This window comes from Dermacentor albipictus, chromosome 8 (assembly GCF_038994185.2).
Source record: "Dermacentor albipictus isolate Rhodes 1998 colony chromosome 8, USDA_Dalb.pri_finalv2, whole genome shotgun sequence".
NCBI lineage: Eukaryota > Metazoa > Arthropoda > Arachnida > Ixodida > Ixodidae > Dermacentor > Dermacentor albipictus.
In genome coordinates, this window is record NC_091828.1 from 1011819 (window position 1) to 1038841 (window position 27023).

At 47.7% G+C, this 27023-nt stretch overlaps 1 protein-coding gene across 7 annotated transcripts in view; it reads left to right on the plus strand.

The window, feature by feature from the left end:
- Positions 1 to 27023, plus strand: part of Hel89B (histone acetyltransferase 1) — a 506945-nt gene that overhangs the window by 334688 nt on the left and 145234 nt on the right. For all 7 annotated transcript variants that reach the window (XM_070523038.1, XM_070523033.1, XM_070523034.1 and 4 more), the window contains 2 exons: positions 9381 to 9578; positions 23726 to 23842. In XM_070523038.1, the coding sequence (XP_070379139.1) occupies positions 9381 to 9578; positions 23726 to 23842 (315 nt within the window). The remainder of the gene's footprint in view (positions 1 to 9380; positions 9579 to 23725; positions 23843 to 27023) is intronic.

Consider the following 27023-nt stretch of genomic DNA (forward strand, 5'->3'; position numbering starts at 1 on the left):
AGAAAATCCGGCGGTGTCATGCCAGGAAGAATTATATGCAAATGTGACTTAAGGAAGGGCAATGTCCCAGTCATGGTGGTCCTTGGAAACGTACTTAGACAGCATGTCGGTAAGAGTACGGTTTAACCGCTCTGTCAGGCCATTGGTTTGAGGATGATGTGAGGTAGTCAGCTTGTGTTGAATGGAGCAGGAACGCACAATGTCGGCGATAACTTCAGAGAGAAAGTTACGACCACGGTCAGGAATCAGCTGTTGCGGGGCGCCATGAAGCAAAATAATGGACAGTTTTAGTTTAGCGTACGTAACTATAGCGTGCGCTATACGCTAACATATAGCGTACGCTAAGCAGCGCACGTTTTCTACAATTGTAGTTGGCCGGCGATATCTTCGGACCTCAGAGGCCATATGCCGTCGTTGCGGCTATTTCGCGCCTGTAGCTATAGGTGGCGCTGATATCTCGAACGTTTCTTTCGTTAGGCTTCGACTCGTTCGAAACGAGAAGCAATCTCGAAAACACCACGAGGTTATCCATAATACTGTGTCGTCGAAGCGGCCTGAGACTAAGCGAAAGCCGTTTACACAGTCATTTGCTATGAACGAAGTGCATTTTACAAAAGCAATGCCAGATTCAATTCGAAGCGGGCAGCCGGGACCGCCGCCATGTTTCCCGCAAACTCCGCAAACCCCGCAAAAACGCTAACTCGTTTGCGTTGCGTACGCCCGCTATACCCGCTATTTTGTTTAGCGTTCAGCGCATGCGCAGTGATGACTCGCTATTTTTTAGCGTATGCAATGGTATAGCGTACGCTATACTAAAACTGTCTGATGTCACGCAAGAGAAAGTCCGCGACGTCAGTGGCACAGCTGGTAGGGAGAGCCTGAGTGATAGTGTATCAGGTGGCGTAATCAGTTGCGACGGCTAGCCATTTGTTTCCAGTGGATGACGTGGGGAAGGGACCGAGGAGGTCTAATTCAACACGGAAAAACGGTTCCACAGGGATGGTGATCGGCTGGAGATGACCGGCAGGTAGCACCTGAGGTCTTTTCCAATGCTGGCAGGGATCACAGGCAGCAACATAGCGTCGAACGGAGCGAGCGAGACCAGGCCAATAGAAGCAGCAGCGGACGCTGTCATATGTGCGGGTTACCTCAAGGTGTCCGGCAGTGGGTGCGTCATGCATCTCAAAGAGCACAGTCTGTCGTAGATAATTTTGGCACGACAAGAAGAAGACCAGAGCCGTCGGGGAGGAAGTTCCTTCGGTACAGAATGCCACCCTGGAGAACATATTGGCGAACGGATGCGTCGGTAGGTGTGGAGCGCAGACGCTCGATGAGTGCTCGCAGCGATAGGTCTCGGTACTGCTCATCAGCTATGTTAGCGAAGGCAGACTCAGAGAAAATGCCGTCGGCGGTACTACTGTCGGCGTCGTCAGGCTCGTCTACCGGGTAGCGAGACAGGCAGTCAGCGTCCTTGTGTAGGCGGCCAGATTTGTAGGTGACAGAATACGAATATTCTTGGAGGCGTAAGGCCCAGCGACCAAGTCTTCCTGTAGGATCTTTCAGTGAGCATAACCAGCAAAGTGCGTGATGGTCTGTGACAACGGAAAAGGGTCGGCCATATAAGTATGGGCGGAACTTTGCAACCGCCCAAACTAGGGCCAGACACTCACGCTCAGTGATGAAATAGTTGCGCTCCGAGGGTGAGAGGAGCCTGTTGGCGTAAGCGATAACACAGTCGTTGCCGCGCTGGCGTTGTGCCAGTACTGCGCCTATTTCGTGACCGCTGGCATCAGTACGGACTTCGGTAGATGCAGAAGGATCGAAATGGGCCAGAACGGGAGGCGTTATGAGAAGGTCGATTTGAAGCGAGAATGCAGAGGCCTCGTTATCACCCCACTGGAAAGGGGCGTCTTTTTTTCAAAAGCTCGGTTAGTGGTCTTGCTATGGCCGCAAAATTTTTCATGACACGGCGGAAGTACGAACAAAGGCCGATGAAGCTGCGCACATCCTTGACACACTTCAGAACATGGAAGTGCGTAACAGCATGGATCTTGCCTGGGTGCAGTTGCACTCCGTTCGCGTCAACCAGATGCCCAAGGATGGTAATCTGGCGACGGCCGAATTGGTACTTCGAAGCATTGAATTGCAGACCGGCTCGACGAAAAACGTCCAGGACTGGTGGGAGACACTCGAGGTGCGTAGCGAACGTTGGGGAGAATACTCTAATGTCGTCCAAGTAGCACAGGCATGTGGACCATTTGAAACCGGGAAGAAGGGAGTCCATCATGTGTTTAATAGTGGCAGGAATGTTGCATAGACCGAACGGCATTACATCGAATTGATAAAGACTGTTGTGTGTTACAAAGGTAGTCTTCTCGCGGTTGAGATCGTCCACGGCAATCTGCCAGTAGCCGGAGCGAAGGTCAATAGAGGAGAAGTAGCCAGCACCGTGGAGGCAGTCAAAGGGTGTCATCAATCCGAGGTAAGGGATACACGTCCTTTTTGGTAACCCTGTTAAGGTGCCGATAATCCACGCAAAAGCGCCATGAGCCATCCTTCTTTTTTAGTATTTATTCACTTCGCGCAACAAACATGCTATTTTTGTTTGATGCTGCGGCGGCCCAGCAGAGACGACAGCGGCCTCAAACTTGCTGAAGCTGCGAGCCAGCTTTTCAGCCAGCCCCCTCTTCTCGGCAAACACTCGCATGGCAGATTCCTCATTGGTGTTACGTATTCTCCGTGCACGCACGCGGTAGCGCTGCAGAAGTCACGGGGCGCCTTTTTTATTGATGGGTGCTGTTCTCGTCGCGACGATTGCATTCATATGGCTGACGTACCGCTTCTGCCACTGTCAGGCCTGAATCGCCCGTGCTGTTGCTTTCTGTGCCGTCCTCATCACTGTTGCTAGTCGACACTTCGGCAACTACAGAGGCAACGAAGGCGAAAAGTCCAACCTCATAGCCGACATCTCTTCGTGGTTGCAGCAGCGCTGCCAAGCAACTTCTTCGCATTCTAAATGCCACACACCGAAGTCGACAGTAGACCCATGTCGCGTGCCAGCGCCGACTTTTCGGGTCACGTCCGATAGCACGAACGTCGTCTAATTTTTCTTCTATGCTGAGCACCCAGCGTCTTTTTTTTTTTACGAGTTTCAGCATGATGCAAGTTCTCGCTTGCACAACCCCACAATGCTGTCTGGCACGGCGCCGAATGATGTTCATGTTGATGAGACTTGTCGCACAAATGCACAGGGTGCTTAGAAGCTGTTGTGCTGATCTCTGATGCTTGTTGTTCTGCCGGGCCGCCTGATGAAGACAACGCACCGCCGTGTTTGCACAACGAAAAGTGGAAACGCTATGTGCTAACCGATACATACGCAGGAAGCTGGTACGGTTTATGCGGTTACAAAAAACATTATGTTCAATGGCCGCTGAGTCGGGGATTTGACTTCACTACTTCTAAAACGAAAGTACTGTGTAAGCGGGTACGGTTTAACGAGGTTTTACTGTAATAAATATTAGGGCATTGCGACATGCTGCTGCATTGCTGTCTAGTGTTTTATTATTGTAACCAGGAGGCGATCGTGGAAACAGTGTTGAGATTAAGAGTTGGAAGAGAAAAAAGAAAGCCATCTTATAATGACTGTCAATGGTAATGCAATTAGCATTGACGCAATGTAGCAACACATCGTACAGTGGAATCTCGATGATACAATTACGGCTAATACGAATTTCTGGATGATACGAATTTTTCTTTGGTCCTGGCCTGCCCCATTACTTAGCAACGTGCTAGAGAACGGTTGTTACGAATCAATATTCGACCCGCGTCGGTTGATACGAAAATTACCGAAGTCACTTTGGAAATTCTAAAGTGTGCTTGGCGAAAGCCAGACGCTGCTGCCGTCTGTGCTCCGCTTCCCTTGCTTTGCTGTTCGGTGACAGAGCCAGTCGCTGCTGCCGTCTGCGCTACAATTCATTCGCTTTGGTGTTCGGCGATATCGCCTGTCGCTGCTGCCGCTTTCGTTCTGCTTCCCTGCCTTTGGTACCCGGCGATCTAATCAGTCGCTGTTGGCGTTTCCGTTCTGCCTCCCTTGCTTTTGCATCTGGTGACATGTTCAGTCGTCGCATGCGCATTCGCTCCTTGTTCTTCTGGCATTTATTGTTGGGGGAATCCGGCGCCCGCTGCCGCTTCCCCGAACTGCTTGGTGCGCAATCACTGGGCCGCTTCGGAGCTATGCCACTCGACTGCAACATGATGTCACGGTTGCTATGCACAGCAGTGCCCCCCACCGGCGCGCCGGTTGCTAAGGAGGGGAGGAAGTTGCGTCGCTGCTCGGAGGAGAGATTTCAGCGCACATACAGGCGCGACCGCGAGCATGAGCCCCACTGACGGCAGTGAAAGAGAACAGTGCGCAGTCACGCCATTTCTCCCTCTTTCTTTTGGTGCGGAGGCACAGACGCGGCACCGGACAGCGCAGAGGCCACGACTGGGCGCGAGGAGTTTGAAGCGGTGGCACTTTTGTTGCTTTTGTGCTTCTCTTAGACGTGGGCGACGGCGAAGGACCAGCACTGCCGGCTAAAACACTGGATGTGCTTGAAGTTCTGAGGCGTGCTATGGCCGCGGATGAAATCAGCGACAACACGTGCACGCATTTTTATGGATTTGAACAAAGTCTGCTAATTGACCTGACAAAGAAAAAGAAGCAGAAGGACATTAGAGACTTTTTCTTCAAGAAATAAATGCTTTTTACATACACGTGCCTGAGTGAGTTCACCTCTGACTCTAATTTAGCTAGATTGAATTGCTTCGATGATACGAATTTCGGCTAATGCAAATATTTTTCGTGACCCTGTGAGATTCGTATCATAAAGATTTCACTGTATTGATAAAGACCTGTCTCAAGTGGTCATTTTGAGACTTCCATTGCTTCAGTTATGTGCACATGCACTGTTCCTCAGTATTGGCCCACTTTGCTTTCGCACTCACTTGCCAAGGTTGGCAAAGAGCATGACGACAGCTCAGTGACAAGGATAGAACGACAAAGGAGGAATGTCATCGAAAGATCACTAAAGATGGTATGACGATGATGGCGTGACAGCGAAGGGGCCATGACAAGAGCCAGATGACAAAGCTAAAATGTGGACGATTGAACAAACACAACGGCAACATGGCGATGGTATGACAATGAAGGCGCAGCGATGACTGTAGGCGCGGCGATCACTTTATGACAATGATGGCATGACGAGGGTCTGATGACGAAGCTAGAATAAAAATGCAATGACGACCATGTTATCGCAGTGGTATGAGGACAGTGGGATGACAATGACGGCATGAACAGGGTCGGATGGCGAAGCTGGAAGGACAACTCTGAAACTACCATGACGGCATGACTGCTACCGAATACCTAGTAGCCCAAGCCGTTAGGCAACTTGGTTCACTGGGTCAGCATGAAAGGTTCACACCTTTCATGCTGACCCAGTGAACCAAGTTTGCTGCACAATTAACATTCCTCAGTGAACATTCGCTGCACCGGGATAGCAGGAGGGGGTAGACATCCCGCGCGTTTTGCCGGGTGCCGAAACATATCAGGGCTCCGTATTTTCCCCCTCTCTGTGACCGCAGCCCTCCAACTCCAGGCAGCGGCAAGAGCTCCCCCAATTAGCCGTGCGAGCATCCGACTCCACTCGCACGTTGCCCGTGATGCACCCCTAGGAGGTGAGGAGAGCTCAGATCCAGAGGCCGCGACTCCACCCAGGCTGGATTACACGGACACACCACAATCCGCATCGTTCAGGCACCTCTGGACCATGAATGGTCGCCGGCCTTTCCCCTGACCGACTTACGAGATGGACCGCCTTCCGCACTGTGGCCTCCAATAGGCTGGATTACAGGGGCGCACAACCCTCCCCCGGCCCTAACAGTACGCTTATGAACTCTCTCAAGGACGCCATTCCATGCTGAGGCCTCCGTGCAGCTAGATCACAGGGGTCCGCCAAGCCCCCCGGCCACTTCAGGCTGGTCTGGTTAATTCACTCATTCCATGCTAAGGCCTCCCTGACGCAGGATTACGAGGGTCCACCACGACCCCCGGCCACTTCACAATAGTCTGAGTTCGGGGACATCATTCCATGCTGAGGCCTCCATGGCTGGATTACAAGGGTCCGCTACAACTCCCGGCCATTTCAAACTTTGGTCTGAGTTCACCGCCCTGGAATACCCTGGTGAACTTTGCCCTGGTGAATGCGCTTGATTGTAAGTCGGTTGCAATGGAAACAGCCGACTTAATTTGTGAGTGAAATGATCAACGCCTTGCCCCCAGGCGATAGGTTACAGAGACTCGCCACAAGTCTCCGGCATGGACCAGCCTTGGCACAAGAGAGTCAGCCCTGGCTATTACGTCTCATTTCCACCCCATGATGGTCGAGGCGGGATAGCCGCCTCGACCTCATCATGCTCAGCATGATGACCTCAGCATGCTCCCTCATCATGGGGTGGAAGAGAGTCATAGGTACTCTTGCCGTTTACCTGCACTTCTCTTAATTTCTTTACGTTGACATTCAGAGCACTGGGCAGAAATCGCATTGCGTCAATGGTCCTCGCAATGCAAGAATGGTGGCCTGACTAGAGTAAGATGACAAAGCTGGAACGATTACATTTGGAGGATCACGATGGTATTACGATGGCAGTGTGACAATGAATGCATGGTGACTATGATGATGACAGCATGACGAGAGCTGGATAACAGAACTAGGATGAAAATGATGCAATCATGCACAGGCATTATGACCACGAGCACATACTTAGACACCCACTAGACAACTTGGTCCATTCAGTTTGCATAAAAGGTGTGACGACGACATGAAGAGAGTCAGATAATAAAGCTGAAATAATCACCAGATTTCGGAATATTAGTTTGTACTACTGAGGTGTTGCTCACACGACACGGAAACCCAATAACTATTGTTATTCTGAAAAGTTCAAATTGTGAAGCTCGTAGTACTGAAATATCTTTACATTGAAACTATAAAAGTCAGCAGGGGGTTTTAGAAAGTTCATTAATCTGAAAAGTTTGTTAATGTGGTGTTCGTAGTGACGAGATTGTAGTTGCTTGTTAACAGATACACACAGTGTGCTTCACTTTTTCTACTAGGGAAATCTTTAGAAATTTCTGGGACTCGGGCTAAAATACTCGGAAGATTATTCTAGCCTGTCAAACTGGCTCAAATTACAGAGCAGTCGTGTATGTGTACTATGTTCCATGTGAGTACAGTTGATGACCGATAATTCGGAATCCACGGGGAACGTAAATAAGTTCGAACTATTGAATGTCTGAAAAAATGAATATATCCGAAAAAAGATGATTTTATTTACGTTTTAAGGCCCCTGTGCAAGGAATAAGTGGTCAATTCGTTGCTGCACGCACTTCCACTTACGTGTGACAAAGTACGCCTCTATTCCTGCCAGACTTGTGCGGTCGCTGTACGCCAATGCAAGGACTGCAAAGGCTCGAGTCAGATCTGCATGGAAAGGCACACGACACATCATCGTCCGAGTCATCGCTGCTTGAGACTGCGAGAACTTGCTCAATTATTTTGTCATAATGCAGTTCGGCACACAACAACACTGCGCTGTTGATGCCTGCGAAGTCTTCAAATCTAACAGCGGCAAAAATCGGCACACCGCAGCCTAGCAGGTCATCAATGATGTCCGCCTTTGAACTCATTATGGGGGGGGGGGGGGGGGGGGGCAGTTCAGGCACTTCAGTTGCACAGTCGGGCTCATTTGGACTGCGACTCAAGACTCAGTCAGACTGCGAGGGCACCCTTGATGCTATTTGACGTTCACTGTCCATAACGTCAGGAGAAATGCTTCTTGTAGCAAACAGAGCGCCGTCTGGAACGCACACTAAACAAACAAGCACAGAATGGTGGAACGCTCTCCGAAAGGCAAACTCAACAACCAGAATGGCGAAAGCAGGTCATATGCAGAGTTGCCAGAATAGGATGTGATAATTGTGATGTTGATGCGACCTATAATTCAGGCAAAGCCTTCAAGATTGGCATTTGCATTTAGATCTCTGAGGCATAGTGCTGCGACCAAGACAAGGACTCTAGGCTTGCCACCTAATGGGTAATCTCTGAGGCCATACTTGGTGTCTCACGCCTCTGAGGCGCCATGCTTGACGTCTCGTCGAGACTGCCAATAGACATAACAGCGGCAGAGTTGGCGGACGCTGCAGCCAAGGACGGAGTCTGGATAATCGAATGTAGAGCTGGTAGCTGTCTGAAATAATGGTCGTCTTTACACGTGAAGTCTATGGGGCCATTGGTGGTGCCGCAAAGCCGTCCGTATTACCGAGCACGTCCGGATTATCGGTGTCTGATGTATCGGTCGGCGACTGCACATGGATTTTACGTGCACGTCAAGTTTTATTGCAGCATAATGTAAACAGTGCGCGGCAGTGTTCGGTCTTTATGATGGGCAGGTCAAGCATGCTCCCAAACCCATTTCTTCTGGCTTGAAGTGGCTGTGCACTTTGCACATTAGTAATTTTCAGTAAGATGTTGCAGTTGCAACAGATCACAATAATTATGTATGTGTGCAGCGACTGAAATGCCTTGTTGAATTTATAAATCTATGATTTCTTGAAAATTTAGAAGTCTCAAGCTACAGGCACAAAGATAATCCTTATGTCACACATCAATCCATGGAAGCCGAATGACTGCTGCACCATTCTTCAGGAGAGCACGTTGTTGGGCGAGTCGGTCGTACATACTTAATGAAGGGAATTGCGCTAAAAAAGACACGGACGAGTAAGGACATGGACGGGCGCAAACTCGCGACTGATTTTATTCAGAATATGTCCTTACTCGTCCGTGTCTTTTTTAGCGCAATTCCCTTCATTAAGTATGCACCATTCTTCCTTGCAATAACTTTTTTAGGAAACTCCAGGTCTGCAAAGGCCGTTGGATCTTGAGGATCCTGTCAAAGAGCCATAGTGGTTCTCAAGATTCTAGATTCTGTCGGGCGTGTGGTAATGGCAACGCTTCTTCCACTGTCGGAAATGTCAATTTTCGCTAGCTTTTGTGACATGTTCACTCCGTATGTTAAGTGTAAACTGTTGCACACAGCTGAAATGTTTTTTTATGGGCTAGTTTGCGCAAATTGCAGGTGCGTATGACGCGAGCAGACAGAGCAGGTAACGAGATGGGCATTGCAGCGATTTCTCATTCCTTGCTCCGTCTCCAACTGCTCAAGCTGGACGTACTTGCACAAAGGCTGATCTATGTCTGCGTAATCTGTAATTAGGCTTTTCTACGTAGTCCACAGTTTGTTGCGATGGTGTAGACCAACGTTCTGCCACCCCGGTTGTGGTGCAGGGGGAGTCGGCAGACAGCCTGGTGCACCTGATGAGCAGCTGTGTGGATCGTACCCCATGCCCGACCGGCAAGATTGTGCGCAACCTGCTCACGTACCTCTGCTTAGACCCAAGTGTGGCGCTACCTGCTGCGGCACCGGGCACCCCGTCGGTGGCACCGTCGACGGCACCCATTCTTACCCTGGCCAACATGCAGAAGGCAAGTGGCGGGATTTGGTGGGACCGGTCAGATTGTTTTTCATCTACTGGAACTGGTTACCACGTCATATAGCCATGTGTTCATACCGCGAAATGTTTTAAGAAATATATACTCGCGACATCATCTGAATGCCATTCAAAAAGCTGAAATTGGCATTCGTTGTTGTTTTATTTACTTGCCCCCATTTCACTCATAGCTGCCACATCTTTTTGAAAAGGTAATTTAAAAGCCAACTGTAATTAAATTTTTGACCACATATAAAGCCCAGTTTCAGATAATTTGGCCGTACTGTACCCTCTGTGGAAAATTTTACGCCTTAAATACAAGTGGGTGCTTCACAAAACGCTCGCACAAATTGATCTCTTTCATACCAAAACCGAAAAAACTCCATTACCAGTCGCCGAAAGTGACGTACTATGCAGAATGTAGAGAACAAGTGCCTAGGTTGTCTGCACCTCTCGCTTGCCGTATTTATTCAAATCTACGCCAATAGTCTTTTTTTTTTTTTTCAAATAATCATATGCCAAACTCTAGGGTCGGCTTGGATTCGAGGATATTAAAGAACGCGCCAGGTTGTAATTTAAAATGAGATATGGTGGATAGCTAGCGCCATCTAGAAAAGTCAGTATCGCAGCTGTTACTAACCGCGGCAGTAGCCAACTGAAGTACACGAGTGACGTTGCTACTTTAACCTGTGTCGTATCGGCGTGCAGCGTGGCCCATAGCGTGTCGTTATCGTAATGGCACCAAACAGGCGAGGCCACTTGGGAGGGTACCGGGCCAACGCCAGGCGGCGTAGAGTCGCAGGCACGGGACGGTACGCAACAGTGTGTGCGCCCCCCCCCTCCCGATTGCCATTTGCAGTTGCTTCCAGCAGCGTTGGAGGGGTCAGCCAAACAATGGTGCCGCTTCTCAGGTGCGCAACCCCGACTGGCAGTCCTTCGCGTCCGAATTTGTGGCGGAATTTACCACTGTTGACTGCAAGTTTAAACTAAAAGCAGAGCCAGATCAGCGCATGTCACGTCATTGCTGAATAGTATGACCGTATAGCGGAGCCTGTTTGAGATGCCAAAAAAGGTGGAACGCGTGCGGAGACAAATGCATCCGACATTCCAAGACCTAACAGCCAGCATGAGCTTTGCAAGCCTGCAAGAAATGGCGAAGGCGGCCGGCCCTATCATGGAATGCGCTTGGCATCGCCTGCGCTATGTGCCTCCGCCACCACCACGTATTGCACAAGCAGCAGCTGATTTGGCCTTAGTCGATTCATCTCCGCACACCACTGCAACGCCCAACCAAACCCTCCCGGCCCAGCAACAAGAGTGGCAGCTGCAGCCTGCGGTAGTTTCGGCTTCTGAGTGTCCGCGGTCAACGACGTTTCACGCTGGAGACTCGGAGTGGAACCCCTCACCTGTGCCGTTCGCTCGCACGCCGAACGCTGGGATGCCTACAAGCAGATTGCCTGGGAAATGGATGAGCGTAGCCGTTTCTCCAGCCGACGGCTACGCGGCATCCCTGCAAGTGCTCTCAACAGCCAGGAATAAAGAATCACTGCTTGTACTGTTAATTGGCGACAGTGTCCTTTATGCACTCATGGACACTGGGGCAAGCGTGAGCTTAATACGTAGCCGTGCCCTCGCAGCAGCCAAGTGCGTGGGAACCACCTTCAGGGAAGAAGGACGAACCCTCAGGCTTGCTCAGGGCTGGTCACAAACTGCACAATCGGTTTGTTAGAGTCCAGTAGGGTCCACGAAGCAGCGTTTTCTTCTCTTGCCAGAGCTGTGTCACGACATTGTCCTTGGGCGGGATTTTCGTGGGGATGCAGGTGTTTCTCTCCACAGAGGCCTTGGGTGGATGGTCACTACCCTTTGACTCATATGGGCTCGTCAAATTTAAAAAGGCACCGAAGCGGCCATGTGCGTCGGATGCTGGACACCGACCCCTGTCAGTCTGTAAGACAGCGTTCCAATACAACAAGCAAGGTCAAGAGCCCAATGAAAATGTGGCCAGCTCCCTACAGGCACTTTTTGCAGATGTGCATGGTCTACGCCACAGTACCACTGACAGTGGCGAGTGTAGTCTAGAGAACCTTCGGGAGGAGCAGAAGCAGAAACGTGATAACGTCCTTGCAGACCATAACCACATTTTTACCACTGTATCAGGTTGCAAGTCCCTGGTGGTTCACAATATAGACACAGGTAGCCACCCACCAGTTAGATGCAAGCTTTGCCCGGTTAAAGAGAGAAATTCTTGATTGGTGTATCCAAGATTTGCTGGACCAAGACCTCATTGAGCCCTGCTCCTGTTCTTGGGCCAGTGCCCCTGTATTAGCAAAGAAGAAATCTGGAGGATATTGCCTTGCGGTCGACTGTAGGCCCTTAAGTGCAATCAGAATTGTGTCAATATATCCCATGCCCCGCACAGACTGGGTACTGGGTCAGCTCGGCCGCACTAGGGGGTTCACGAGCCTCAACCTTGCTCAGGGCTTCTTTCAAGTGTTGGTTGCTCCCGAAGATGTACTGAAGACTGCATTCCTTTGCCACAGAGGAGTGTTTCGATTTAAGCAAATGCCATTTGGGCTAGCAGGTGGGCCGGCAAGATTGCAGTCTCTCATGGACAAAGTGTTAGAAGGCATAAAACACAGCTACTGCATGGCATTTCCTAACAATGTGCTCATTTATAAGAAACAATTGAGGACCACCTAGAACATATCGATGAGGTACCGTGAAGAATTGGCTCTGCAGGTCTGACAATCAAACCCAGCAAAGTTACATGCTGTGAACAGGCATTAAAGTTCCTTGGACATGTAATCTCTGCAGGCAAATGTCAGCCTGACCCGGACGAGTTGCGAGCGGTTTTAGGGTTCCCATGCCCTAAAACAGTCAAGGAGGTCCAAATGTTTTTGGGCCTTTTGGGATACTACAGAAATCTTACTCCTGGTTTTCTAACAAAGCCAGACCCCTGACAGCTCTCCTCAAGAAAGGAGCCCATCGGGTTCAGGTTGCCGAGCGTTCGACAGCATTCGAGACTGAGGCTAATGCTGGCAGGAGAGGTGGCTGTGGTATTGCCTGACCTGAACAGGCCCTTTGTGATTGAAACAGATGCCAGTGGCACTGGCATATCGGCAGTGTTGTTGAAGGAAGGCGAAGGTGAACACAGGCCTGTGTCATTTATAAGCAGCACCCTCAGTGCTGCTGAAAAGAACTACAGTGAAACCTCGTTAAACCTTAGTTAGCTGGAGCTCGGAAAAAGTACATACTAAATGGTAGTACTGTTTAACCAAAATAGCACAAGATCACCCACACACCTGTTAAAAACGGAACTCGGAGAGAGTGCGATGAAAGGGTGAAAAAACATGCAGTATTTATTCACTTCGCCTGACAAAAGTGTTATTTTCGTTTAATGCCTTCGCGGCCTAGCGGCGATGACAGCGGCCCCAAACTTACTGAAGCTACGTGCTAGCTTTTCAGCCATCCCCTCTTCTCGGCAAACACTTGCATGGCAGATTTCTCATTGGCGTTACGCATTCTTCGTGCGCGCGTGCGGTAGTGCTGCAGAAGTCGTGGGGCGCCTTTTAAAATTGCGGGGTGCTGTTCTCGTTGCAACGATCGCATTCATGAGGCTGACGTAACGCGCAGCTTCTTCCACTGTCGGGCCTGAATCACCCAGGCTGTTGCTAGTCCTCACTTCGGCGACAACAGAGGCAACGATGGTGAAAAATTGAACCTTGTAGAGAACATCTCTTCGCAGTTGCAGCAGCGCTGCCGAGCAATGTCTTCGCATTCCAAATGGCACACACCGTAGTCAACAGCACATCCCTGCCGTCTGCCAGCCCCGACTTCTTTGTGTCACATTCAACAGCACGAACGATGTCTAATTTTTCTTCTATGCTGCGCACCCGGTGTCTTTTTTACCCGAGCTTTGTCATGACGCGAGTCCTCGCTTGCATGATGCCACAACGCTCTCTGGCACGGAGCCATAATGATGTTGATGTTGATGGGGCTTCATACACAAACGCACAGGGCGCTTGGAGGCTGTTGTTCCGATCTTTGAGGCTTGTTGTTCTATCGGGCCGCCTGATGAAGACGATGCGCCGCCATGTTTGCGCGACGAAAAGCGGAAACACTACGTGTTAACTGACACGTACGCAATAAGCTGGTACGGTTTATGAGGATACACAACACATTATGTTCAATGCACGCTGAGTCGGGGATTTAACTTTACTATTTTTAAAACAAAACTACTGTTTAAGCGAGTACGGTTCAATAAGGATTTACTGTATACTGTCCAAGAATTGGAATGCCTCGCTGTGGTGTGGGCTGTCGATAGATTCTGACTGGATGTAGAATTCACATCATTTGAGGTGCATTGTGACCATGCATCATTGGCTTGGATGTTCACAACTGGGCAGACATCGTGCAGAGTGTGACGTTGGGTGTTGAGATTACAAGGGTTCAGGTGTACCATAAGGCATCGTAAAGGACAGGCCAACATCCTAGCGGATGCACTAAGCAGGTGCCGCATTCCTGCAGCAGAATCTGCTCAGCCTTGTTTGGCAAAGGACTGGTATCACTCTTTGCATGGTCCTTAACTTGTTTTTGAGCTTCTTTGTCAGTCTCCAAGTTTCTGCCCCATATGTCATCACCGGTAGCATATATTGATTGTACACCTTTCTTTTTAATGATAATGGTAAGCTTCCAGTCAGGATGTGACAATGTCTGCAGAATGTGCTACAACCCATCTTTATTCTTATGCAACTTTCCTTCTCATGATCAGGGTCCCCTGTGTGTAATTTACTTAGGTAAACATGCTCCTTCACAGACTCTACAAGTAAACTGGCGATCCTGAACGCGTCTAAAGCTAAATGATCATTAATAGAGTGTCTATGTGTCCGTCAAACACAGGGCGCGTTTAGAGGAAGTTTTATTAAAAAAAGAAAGAAAGAAATCACGCGACCTTTCTCCCAATGTTGCAACTGCAGGATTTTACAAATTTCAAAGTTTACAGGTTGGCAGGTATGTTTGTTGAAAGTTTAAAGTGCTAGCCAATTTTTGCTTTTGGGTTTCGGACCCAGACTTGTGGAGCCAAGCAAAGACAAGGATGAAATGGACAGGGTCCGCGTTAAGCTCCGAGAAAATTCATTTCTCGCAATAAAATCATGTACGCTGGCTCACACAGTGAAAGTAGGAACAAGTAAAGGACCCAACAAAGAAAACACTGTAAACAAACAGAAGCAACATTCATGTCACATGTGTAACAGCAGATCAAATCACCAAATCAAGTTGAAAAATTGCAGGGTGCTCGGTGATGTGTACAAAATTCTTGAACGGGCTAGACTGGATCTGTGCCGTTTACAAATGGCGCAGATAAGAATAATCCATGTCAGTGTAGCGCAACTCAGCTCATTTGTCTAGCAATTTATCGTGTGCTTGCCACCAAGTTTTATCATTTGCTCGTCAGTCAGTCCATGGATAATTTTGTTCATTTGTCAAAGTACTGTGTTGCACCACCACTCGCCACTCAAAAAAGTGGTTCACATTGATTGGAGTGGGATCTCTGAAACCAGTGGCCATACTGTACTGGCCAGGCTATGCTTTCAGCATTGGCACGTGATTGGGTGAACCTTGTGGGATCGCAAAAGGATTGGAACCTATCTGACGAAAAGGTGCTTCGTTAAGAAAGCCGAAGAAATTGGAAGCAAGAAACAAATTGAAAGCATGGGCTCAGAAACTGTGACACTGACAGGATGGCAGCTAGAGGAGATGATTGCACCAGACGTTGGGACAGCAGTGACATTGAGTTCTCTTGTCAAAAATGAAAACGGGTGTTGTGGTAAGCCCAGTGGTAGTCCAACTGCGCCATTTGCGCCATTCTGCTACAATTCGACTTGCCTCCTCCTGGCTGCGCCCACTCAAGTGCCATTTGCGCCAACTGTGCAAAAGCGCGGTATTTTCTCATTTTTGCGGCAATGCAATGTTTTCAGTGGGGTTTGCAACTAGAGTAAATGAATAATTTTCCGGACGCCCGACTTTTCGGACATGCCCAGTGATCGGACGCCTTCGCGCCACTGCCATGGTACCGCATAGTCAATGAAGAATGTCTGAAATTTCTGATGCAAAAACTCTTCGCCGTCTCATTTTCCAGACATTTTTCCATGATCGTAGATCCGAAACGGCATTAATCGAAGCCACCTCCGCCGCCATTTTTATGATGTCGCCGTTTAGAACAGGCACTCTCGCACGCAGATCCACTGGCCGCCGCCCACTGCCGCGGGAGCGCTGCGCTAGGCCACCGCAGCTAGGCCTACAGCTACTTCGACGTCCGCAACCAAGCTCGAAAGCCTCGAAAGAGCGGTGTAATCTAAGGCATCACTTCCGTTTCCGTAAACACAGCACCAATTTACTTTAAAAATGGATACACAAATAATTCAGTGGAACGTCTGAGGTCTTCCTAGAAACCTTGATGATTTGCAAGAACTCATCCACAAACATAATCCACAAACATAAACAAAGCGTGGGGGTTGCTACGTGCTTCGCCCACTGCAGAGAATCTTGTTAACTTTAAGAAAGTTAAGTCTCAAGGCAGGAGAACCTGCCGACAGGCCAGAAGAGAGAGTTGGCAAAAGTTTTTATCGAACATCAACTCGTTTACAGATGAGGCGAAAGTCTGGAACCGCGTAAATAGAATTAGAGGGAGACAAACATATTCACTCCCTCTGGTAAACACACAGGGTGATACGCTGCAACATCAGCAGGGTGTCTACCAACCGGGAAAACCGGGAATTCTCAGGGATGTTGAGTAGTCTGGAAAAACTCAGGGAAATCTCAGGGAATTTGTGCTTCTATCAGGGAAAATTAGCTGTAATTTTTTTAGAGGGTAAAAAGTCGCGGTAATGCTGGCTCGAGAAACAAACAGGACTCGTAACGAATCGTCGTTGGCTGGAGGAGTTGCCAGTGTACAGTCAACGACCGACTTTCCGGATTCCCGATAACTCGGACGTCTTCGCGGCACCACCACGTACCCCAAAGAGTCAATGTATCATAGCGTCTGAAATTTCAGACGCAGGAACTCTTCCGTCCGATTTTCTAAACGTTTTGCGTGATCGCAGGTCCGAGACGGCATAAATGAAAACCACCACCGCTGCTATTTTGATTAGCTCGCCGCCTTGAACCGGTGCTCTCGCACGCAGATCCGCTGACAGCCGTAGCCACCACTGCGGCAACGCTAGGCCTAGCTGCTTCGACGTTCGCTGTTAAGCTTCTTGTCGTTCGGTGCCGTGTTTCTTCATTTCTCCGCTGACAGCAATAATTTTGTCTTCGAAGCTCGCCAAGCACGGCGCATTGCATAATGCTCTTTCCCGAAAGTCTGCTTCGCCTCATTACAGTCATGTAATGCGGTGAAGCGTAACAAGCGTAGGAAGGGGCAATTGTCGCGGGACACTATGTATTCCTTAATTTTACACGTGTGCATGCGCCCTCATCTCTCACAGTAGGAGCACCGATATGCCTAATAAGTGCACTGACAGGCATTCAGAGCTTTTTCAGAGGTACATGTGTCGATTTTAGCCCTTAAGGGCAGTAAAAGACATGAATTTATTTTTTCGGACTGCCTGACTTTTCGGAAGTTTTCGCGGCCCGTAGGGGGTCCGAAAAATTGGACGTTGACTGTAAATTGACCAAGAGTATTCTTCAAATGGTCCGTGGGGCGAACGCGCGGCGAAAGGAGGACGAGAACAGAAGGGATTGACGCACTGAGGAATGAACGGGGAATTAAGTATGCGACCGCTTCTTTGAAGGAGCCTGCGCTCAAAAAACAAATTCTTGGCTGATACTGAGATGCAGGTGTCCCTCATCCAAACCAAAGTAAACTCTTTAAAGCAGTGAAACACAACACTGAGGCGTCTTGCATGAGCTGAGAATATGTCAGGACAGTTGCATGACACTGAGCATGCTATCAGTTGATAGAAATAGCTCATATTCGAAAATATTCATATTCGAAAATATTTGCTTCTGTATGCACCTCCTTTTTATTTGTACTAGAGAATGTCCAACTCGATTTGAAAATGTTTTCGAAGACATTTTATTTGCTGTGCATTTTAATAACCCCTCCCTTATATTCTTTTTTTGAATAACATAAACACTACTCCTTAGTATTCAAATTGGATTCAGTCGGTTTTCTTTAAAAAATTTTTCATATGCTTACTAGAGAGTGACAGCATAGGGCGATATGGTTTCAGCGCGACTTGACATAAAACATAGTTCTGCATCACTCAGGGAATTTTGCAAAAGCACTCAGGGAAAACCTGGAAAACTCGGGGAATTTGGAAATGTCAACTTGGTAGACACCCTGCATCAGGCAGACTCACTTGGGGAGCACTTTGAAAGTGTGTCAAGTTCAAAACATTATTCGAAATCCTTCCTGAAGTATAAGCAAATAGAAGAATGTAAGCCACTCAAAAGAAAATGTCTACAGAATGAATTGTACAACTGCCCTTTCAGTATTGCCGAGTTGAGAGCTGCCTTGAGCTCATGCAAGAGCTCTGCACCAGGATCTGACAGAATCATGTATGAAATGATCAAAAACCTACACAATGACACCCAAGTTACACTACTCACACTTTCCAACACCATTTGGGCTGCAGGATACCTCCCAACTGCATGGAAAGAAGCCATTGTGGTTCCTGTTTTGAAACAAGGCAAAGATCCTTCCTTAGTGGCAAGTTACTGCCCAAGCGCCCTCACGAGTTGCCTTTGTAAGGTATTTGAAAAAATGATTAATCGGCGACTCATCCATTTCCTTGAAATGAGCAAAATGCTTGATCCGTATCAGTGCGGCTTCCGAGAAGGGCGGTCCACAACCGATCATCTCGTACGTGTTGAAGGAAATATCCGGGACGCATTTATGCATAAACAGTTCTTCCTATCGATATTTCTCGATATGGAAAAGGCGTATGATACAACGTAGCGTTACGGAATCCTAAGAGACTTGTCAGAAATGGGCATCCATGGTAATATGCTAAACCTAATAGAAAGCTATCTGTCCAGTCGTACCTTCCGCGTAAAAGTCGGTAACATACTTTCGCGTCCTTTTACGCAAGAAACGGGTGTACCCCAAGGAGGCGTGCTCAGCTGCACACTCTTCATCGTGAAGATGAACACGCTTCGCGCTTCATTACCACCGGCAATCTTTTACTCTGTCTACGGGGACGACATACAAATAGCTTTCAAATCCTGCAACCTCGCAGTGTGCGAGAGACAGGTACAGCATGGCCTGAACAAAGTGTCGATGTGGGCAGACAAGAATGGATTTAAGATCAATCCTAACAAAAGCTCTTGCGTTCTTTTTACAAGAAAGAGAGGAATGATCCCAGATCCAGTGGTTGTCCAACTGCGCGATTTGCGCCATTCTGCTACAATTCGACTTGCCTGCTCCTGGCTGCGCCCGCTCAAGTGCCATTTGCGCGAACTGCGCAAAAGCGCGGTATTTTCTCAGTTTTGGGGCAAAGCAATGTTTTCAGTGGGGTTTGCAACTACAGTCAACGAACGATTTTCCGGAAGCCCGACTTTTCGGACATGCCCAGTGATCGGACGCCTTCGCGCCACTGCCATGGTACCGCATAGTCAATGTATAGGAATGTCTGAAATTTCTGATGCAAAAACTCTTCGCCGTCCCATTTTCCCGACCTTTTTCCATGATCGTAGATCCGAAACGGCATTAATCGAAGCCACCTCCGCCACCATTTTTATTATCTCGCCGTTTAAAACTGGCGCTCTCGCACGCAGATCCACTGGCCGCCGCCCACTGCCGCGGCAACGCTGCGCTAGGCCACCGCAGCCGGCTTCGACAGTTGTCAAAAACATGTATACATGATCTAGGAACCGATCGCCGGTTAGCTACAGCTACTTCGACGTCCGCATCCAAGCTTCTTACTGTTCGGTGCCTTGTTTTTCATTAAAGCAATTCGTCGCTGTTAGCAATCGCACCGACTCTGTCTTTGTAATCCTCCCCCATGGCTTCGAAGCTCGGAAAGCACGACGCGTTTAAATAATGCCGGCTTTTGAAAGTCAGCTTCTCCTTAATACAGCAGTGTTATGCGGTGAAGCGTACGCGAAGCATTGTTGCGGTGAAGCATTGCAAAAGTGGAAGAAGCAATTATCACGGCACACAGTATGTACTGTATTCCTTAATTACACATCCGTGCACTCGCTTCCCTGTCACAGTGCGAGCACCGATAAGCCTAGTAAGTGTACTTGCAGGCCTTCAGAGCTATTTCGAACGTTTATGTAGTGATTTGAGCCCTTGGGGGCAGTAAAAGGCAGATTCGTTTTTTCGGACGTCTTCGCGGCCTCTAGGGAGTGCGAAAATCGGACGTTATGAATCAACTATACGAATAAATTTAACATTCAAATAATTCATTTCGCAACTCAATTATTTGCTACTCTGTTTTTGCGTATTAAATGAAATATTCGGTTGAGGCCGATGCATATCACGTAGCCTAACCGGGGCACTCAGATGGTTTCGGGACAGGAACGTCCGGGACAGAAACAGTTACCTGGCTGAACCACAATCTGATTATGAGGCACGCCTGTATTGGTACAAGGGTCATCCTGGTCATCAACTCTAATCGAAACAGTTCTTATACCCGACGCCGACAAAGGGAACGGCGACGAAAGCAGTGCTCATGTGCGAAAGTATAGGGCCAATTAGCCACTGGAAGGCACAGAGATCGTATCATATACGTGTTCATGCACGCGGACTCATGCGTTTGGACATGCAGTTCGGAACCTTCTGCCAATCTGCAAGCTTCTATGCGCAATTGCAGTAGCTGTCGGCTTCCACAGTTGTCAAAAACATGTATACATGATCTCGGAACCGATCGCCGGTTAGCCACTCATGCAAACATATTAGCGGCAAGCTTTCCGTGATGACTTGTGGAAAGCTTGCCGGTCAAATCGGCTAACAGCCAATTTTCGCCTCGGCACACTGCCTCCGCCTAGTTAGGCCTAATCGGTACCACTACGAATGGTCAGTCGGGTATAGGTGAGAAAAATTACGGTTTTGCGCCGAATCGACTGATACCTATTCGTGGATGCCACACGACACACGGGAAGGCGACTATCTGCCTCGCAACGAAAGCGAGTGTACCATCTTTGCGACATAGCGCACAACGGCACTCATTTTGGCACTGTTCATAGACGCATAGTCTTGTCAAGCTTCTAGCATTGTTTTAGATATACTAATGCACATTTTGTCCGGTGCGGTAAAGTCAACCAAAGCACATCGGTCATTTGGAGTGCACATAGGGCATTGGCCATCACTTTTTGTCTTGTGCACGCATAACGGCGCAAATCGTTTTGGCGCATTCGTAATTTTGTGCTGCCGTTGGCTTTGTGTCTTGCGTCACTCTTCACTTACTGATTGCACAGTAATAACAAGCTTTGCCAATTGGCTACAGATTACTGCCGTACTACTCCAAATGCTACAAATACAATTAAAGCTACCAAAGATACCTTCTTTGTTAAATTAAACAAGGACTTGAGAGAAAACCCAAAATCTTTTTGGAAATATGGATCGAAAAGAATACATATCGATACCATCTTTAACTGTTGACGGCAAAACCGTGACGTCGGACTATCAGAGGGCGGAATGCTTCAACAAGTACTTCCAATCTGTGTTTTCGCTTTTACCTGCTGGGGAGACTTTGCTTTTGAACAACGCCAATCAAGGCAATATGATGCCAGATATTGAATTTGATGTTAGTGGCGTCGACTCTTTATTACGGCATTTAGATGACACAAAAGCAATTGGACCTGATGGAATATCCCCAGTAGTCCTTAAAGAGTGTCATGGCATCATTTCTCCGTATTTAACGATCATTTATAAGCTTTCCCTTGAAACAGGCCTCATTCCCCAAGATTGGAAAACGGCAAGCGTGACACCCGTTTTTAAATCGGGCGATAGAAAACTCGTAGAAAACTATAGGCCGATTTCACTAACGTCAATATGTTGCAAAATATTCGAACACATTTTATATAGTAACATATCTGCATTCCTTGACTCAAATGCTTGTTTTACACCTTCCCAGCATGGATTCCGAAAAGGTTGTTCCTGTAACACACAACTAATAAAATTCGAGCACTTCTTATCTAAAACCATTGATAACAATAGTCAGGTAGACGCGGTTTTTATTGATTTTCAAAAAGCTTTCGATATTGTGTCCCATAAGCTCCTAGATGTAAAGCTCGCTGCATTAATTATAAACGAAAACGTTCAAAATTGGATACGAAACTACCTAAACAGAAGAACCCAGTCTGTTGTCCCAAACAACGTTGCATCTTCACCAATAACTGTTTCTTCGGGCATTCCTCAGGGAAGCGTACTGGGGCCCTTGCTATTTTTAATCTACATAAATGACATTGTTGAACTAATTACATCACCCATAAAACTATTTACTGATGACTGTGTGATTTACAGAGAAATTACCACTGAAGATCACATAGATACATTACAAACAGATATAGATAAGGTAGCGATCTGGTGTAAAAAATGGAACATGAATTTAAATATAAAAAAGTGCAGTAGCGTAAGTTTTTCCAGGAAATTATCCAAATTTCAGCACCGATATAACATCAATGGCACGCTTATCGACATACAGTCGGAATATAAGTATTTAGGAGTCCATTTTACCGAATCACTCACTTGGCATAAACAGATTGACACTGTCATAGCAAAAGCTAGCAGGACGTTACATTTTATTCGCAGAAATTTTAAACAGGCAACACGCGAAGTTAAAGAAACTTTATACTTCTTACATGTTAGGACAATACTTGATTATGCTTGTGTAATATGGGATCCCTATCAAGATTACCTCTTTAATAGACTGGAAAAACTACAGAACCAAGCAGCAAGGTTTGTTTGCAATAATTACAACCCGTACTCTAGCGTTTCCGAAATGAAGGCCACTTTAGGATGGGATCTACTACATATGCGTAGGCAGAAGCTAAGGCTTAAACTATTGCCCCGAATATACAATAATCAGACAGGTATTAATCGCTATAACTATCCCCTGAAACCAGATTATATATCGACTCGCTGTGATAAGAACAAGAAGATCTCAGCCTATAACTGCAGAGCAAACACTTTTTACTACTGTTTTTTCCCCAAAACAATTGGACAATGGAACAGTTTATCAAATGATATAGTAAATGTGTCAAATAACGAACTATTCTATTCAATGCTGTGACGGCGCTCTTGTAAAACAAATGTATGTGTTATATATCTTGGAACCTGCTTGTTTCACGTTACTTGTATGCCTTTCTCTAACAGCTATTGTAGTGATTCTGTTTGTCAGTATATCTGTCCGAAAGCTTCTCTGTATTACTGGTTATATTTTGTTCCCCCCTACGTAATGCCTTTCTGGCGATGTAGGTACTCTGTAAATAAATACATAAATAAAAAGACAAATTTTTCTGCTCCATAACTGCTCCAGAATGACATTTTTCCTGCTCCAAAAATTGCTCCAAATCCTAAACTGGCTGGACCACCACTGTAAGCCTAATCAGTGATGCAAGTGAAGAGATTCGACGAGGCCTTTTTTTTTGCCTCTTCTTTTGTTGTGAAAGCCCCTGGTATGTGTAACAGACGCCTCATTCATTCATTCAATCATTCATTCATTTTTTATTTATTTTAAACATATTTTACAAAATACAAAAGCATTGCTGGACCCATAGCCATTTGCTAGTCCCAGGTCCATAGTCAACTTAGCGTACAAAAAGGCAGCATGCGAACAAACAAAACAGCATACATTATACATAATAATAAAATTAACATACATAACTTAGGCACGAAGATAAATATAAACGGTGCACTTTTATCCACAGTATTTTTCAAAAAGTGTTCTTACAGCAGACCTAATGTTACTGGCTTGTTTTAAATGTATTGGCAGAGAATTCCAAGCAAGTGCACCATTAAATTACACGAGTCTTTTCCCATACAGATTATGACATGGGGGCAGATAGAAACACTGGTTAGTTGCAGCTCTTGTATTTTGTAGTAGGATTTTAAACAAAGTAACAGGAAGTGGATCATTGGTTTCAATAATACCATGAATGACCTCGGCAATTTTCAATTCATACATGCATGTTCAGTCTGCGGAGAGGGCCCCGGTGCGGCGCTCAGGCTCGGTGTCGGGCGGTCGCAAGGGATCCCTGCAGGCTGCGCAGTCGGTCGAGAGCGCGGACGACTCCAACAGTGCCGAGGACGAGGTTTGTGTTCGTTTCCTATTGGCCCTGCGCCTTGAGTGCCGGGTACGATGTGTTTGCTGTGGCCGGGCGTGTTGCCGTGGCTTCGGCCTGTGTTCCATTATGTCACAGTTTAAAAAAAAGGAACCTCTTGCATTGCGTCAATGTGACCAAAGCTCGCTCCCCCCGCACAGCAGCCCGATGCACGAGTGCCTCCATCGAACCAGTGCCAGCTAGCTCGTGGAGACGATCGCCACGTATGTCACGTTACGTAGCACGAGTGCACGCCTGTTCCCTTAGAATGAATTGGGGCCAGTGTTCTAGCATTTGGTTAACCGCTTCACGAAAGCATCACTTCACATAGATTCCAAGATGTGTGTTGAATTTGTGTTATATATTCTCTTTCTTGAACGTGCCAGACGTGTGCACAGAAAGGCACGTGTACGTCCGTATCAGACCGTCTCGTCCAGACTAAGACATTCGAGAAGCGTTAAGGTGATTTCAGATCAGCAGGTTAGGTAATGCAGCAAAGCATTGCTGCGTGGTAATAGAGGTTGTGGTGATTCAAGTTCGGTGCCGACTTCGTTGGGACATTCACGAAAGACCTGGGCCTTAAAACATTTTGACATTACGGCCCCACATGTTGTGAGACTACATAATAATAAAATTAACATACATAACTTAGGCACGAAGATAAATATAAACGGTGCACTTTTATCCACAGTAGGAGACAGAAGACAGGAGACAGAAACGGCACATGTACTAGCCGATGCCTGCGGTTTAAAGGGCATTCCGTGTCTGCCGCCTTGTCTTGGCACATCGCTTTTGGCACATATTCTCTTTTTTCATGCTATCCGATGGCATAGTTACCAATTGCTTGTTCACCAGCCTGCTTTTTTCTCACTTTTGCATTGAAGTCGCCCGTGACTACACTGTACGGAGTTTGCAGTTTTCGCATCGCTAATTCAACATCTTCATAAAGCTGTTCTATTTCTTCATCATGGGGACTGGAGGTTGGAGCGTAGGTTTGTACTGCCTTTATTTCATACCTTCTATTCAGCTTTATTACGACTACTGCTACCGTGTCATTAAGGCTGTAGAATTCATCAATGCTGCTCACTATGTTCTTATGGATTAGGAATCCTACTCCAAACTGCTTCTTATCTGGTAGTCCTCTATAGCAGAAGACGTGGCCATTTGTCAGCACTGTATAAGCCTCAGCAATTCTAAACTTACTAAGGCAATTGATATCCCAAACAATGCCTGATAGTTCCTCAAAGAGTCCTGCTAAGCTAGCCTTACTTGCGAAGGTTCGGGTGTAAACATTGCCAGGGTCAGTTTCCATCAGTAGCCTGTCTTTGTCCAGAGATTCTTAGCACCCTCTGCTGTGGTACAGCTCTGACTGCCGCCTTGGTCAGGTGCTCCACAGCTGTTGGGGACTGAGGGCCATTGGTTAATCAAACGAGTCATTTGGGAGTCATTTTCTTTCTTTATTGTTATTCTCCCTCTTCTCTGGATGCATGGAGCACGATCACGGGTGACGGGGAGGCGAAGCAGCTGGCACGAACTGGTGGCGTGCTGCACCAACTCGCAATGCTTTCTGTGGCTTTTGCAATCGGCAGGCGGGCGGAATGTGCTGTGCAGTAATGGCAGCAGATGCGAACGTGCGCAGCCAAACTTTTTGCCCCGTCTCAGCATCGTACGTTTAAGGGGAACTTAGCAACGCAAACGTCACAATTATCCTGCATGGAAAACGCCGTCTGGAACACAAAATTTCTATCATTATATCTGATATGCGGTGAGTAGAATGTCATTATATATGTGTTTTTTTTTATCGTAGACCCACTGCATGACTTCGATACTGTTAAGTTGACTCGTCGTTATAACTGATATGTTCTTATACCTATGTGGTATCATTATAAGGGGACTGCACTGTAGTGAAGGATTTAAAAGAAAGATTGCCAGTGAAAGGCAGGCTCACTTGAACGCCACCTGAAGCCTATATCGATCTCGGATATGCGAACAGTGTCACTGCTCGCTGCGCACTTTATTGACAGCCACTGGCGGTATTGGTGCGCTTAGGTGTGACCATTCCAGGCGCATTATCTGCACTCTGAAGAAGCACGTTGCCGCACGGTGGGCACTTGTCGAAGAATCGCTGTGTCGGGGTAGCCCTGGAGAATTGTGTTTCATGCTACCCCAGGTGGAATGTGCACAGAACTGTGCATGTTTACTCACTGTTGTCTTGGCGTGATGCGCGGACGTGCAGCCGGGCACACACTCACTTAGTGTTGCAGATGTAACCTCTGTGCGAGCTGTGCATGCATGAGGCGGAGACGACTGCTTCACGTATGGGGGCGTGCTCTCGTTCTATTTCGTGGGGTCCTTGTCCTTGGAATATATGCATTTGCGGATGTGCTGCTTTCAAGTGTTGGTGATACCTCTTGTCAGATTCAGTTCTTGATACAAATTTGCATGTTTCTGACGTGGCAACATTTAAATGTGACCAGTGATTTCTGGCTCTCCTAAGAGACTTGATATATGGAGATTTCACTGTATGTGTGTGTAGGTTGTGTTTCTAAGGTTCTTTGCACTTTGTTGGGTATATGGGGTCTCCTCCGTGCTCTTGGGACAAAGGAACGACAACACAGTAGTGCAAACAATCACAAGGGCATTTATTGCACCTTCCATAGATCAATGCCTGCTAGCCGAGTTGTTATCCACAAAACATGCCGATGGAAGTCCGACTCACCAGCGACTGGATAGCGAGCAAATATGTTCGCCCCATGCTGGATCCCAACGCCTGATCGCTCGCGTGTACGGTCACGCCAACGGTGGCGTGTTCGAAGGCGGTCACGCGAGATGGTCTCGCAGAAGCATGGGTCGGCGCGCGCGTGTGGGACGTCCTCGCTGTTCGCCGATCCGCCGGGAAAGAGGAAGCGCCTTGTCTCCCGGCACCCAAGTAACCCCGCCTGTCGGCGACGTTAGCAGCGCAACATTCACGCCCTCTCCCGCACTGCGCCCCAACCACACCAACCGCTGCAGGCATCATACAGGCCTTGCGGCGAAGCCGGATTACAGGAGACGCGCTATGCGGGAAAAACATCAGGGGACGCGCGAGAGTCGCACATCCCCACATCCCCCGAACCTTAAATCACTTCTTATTCCGGCGAAACATGTGACATGGTCTAACATTAACCCGTGT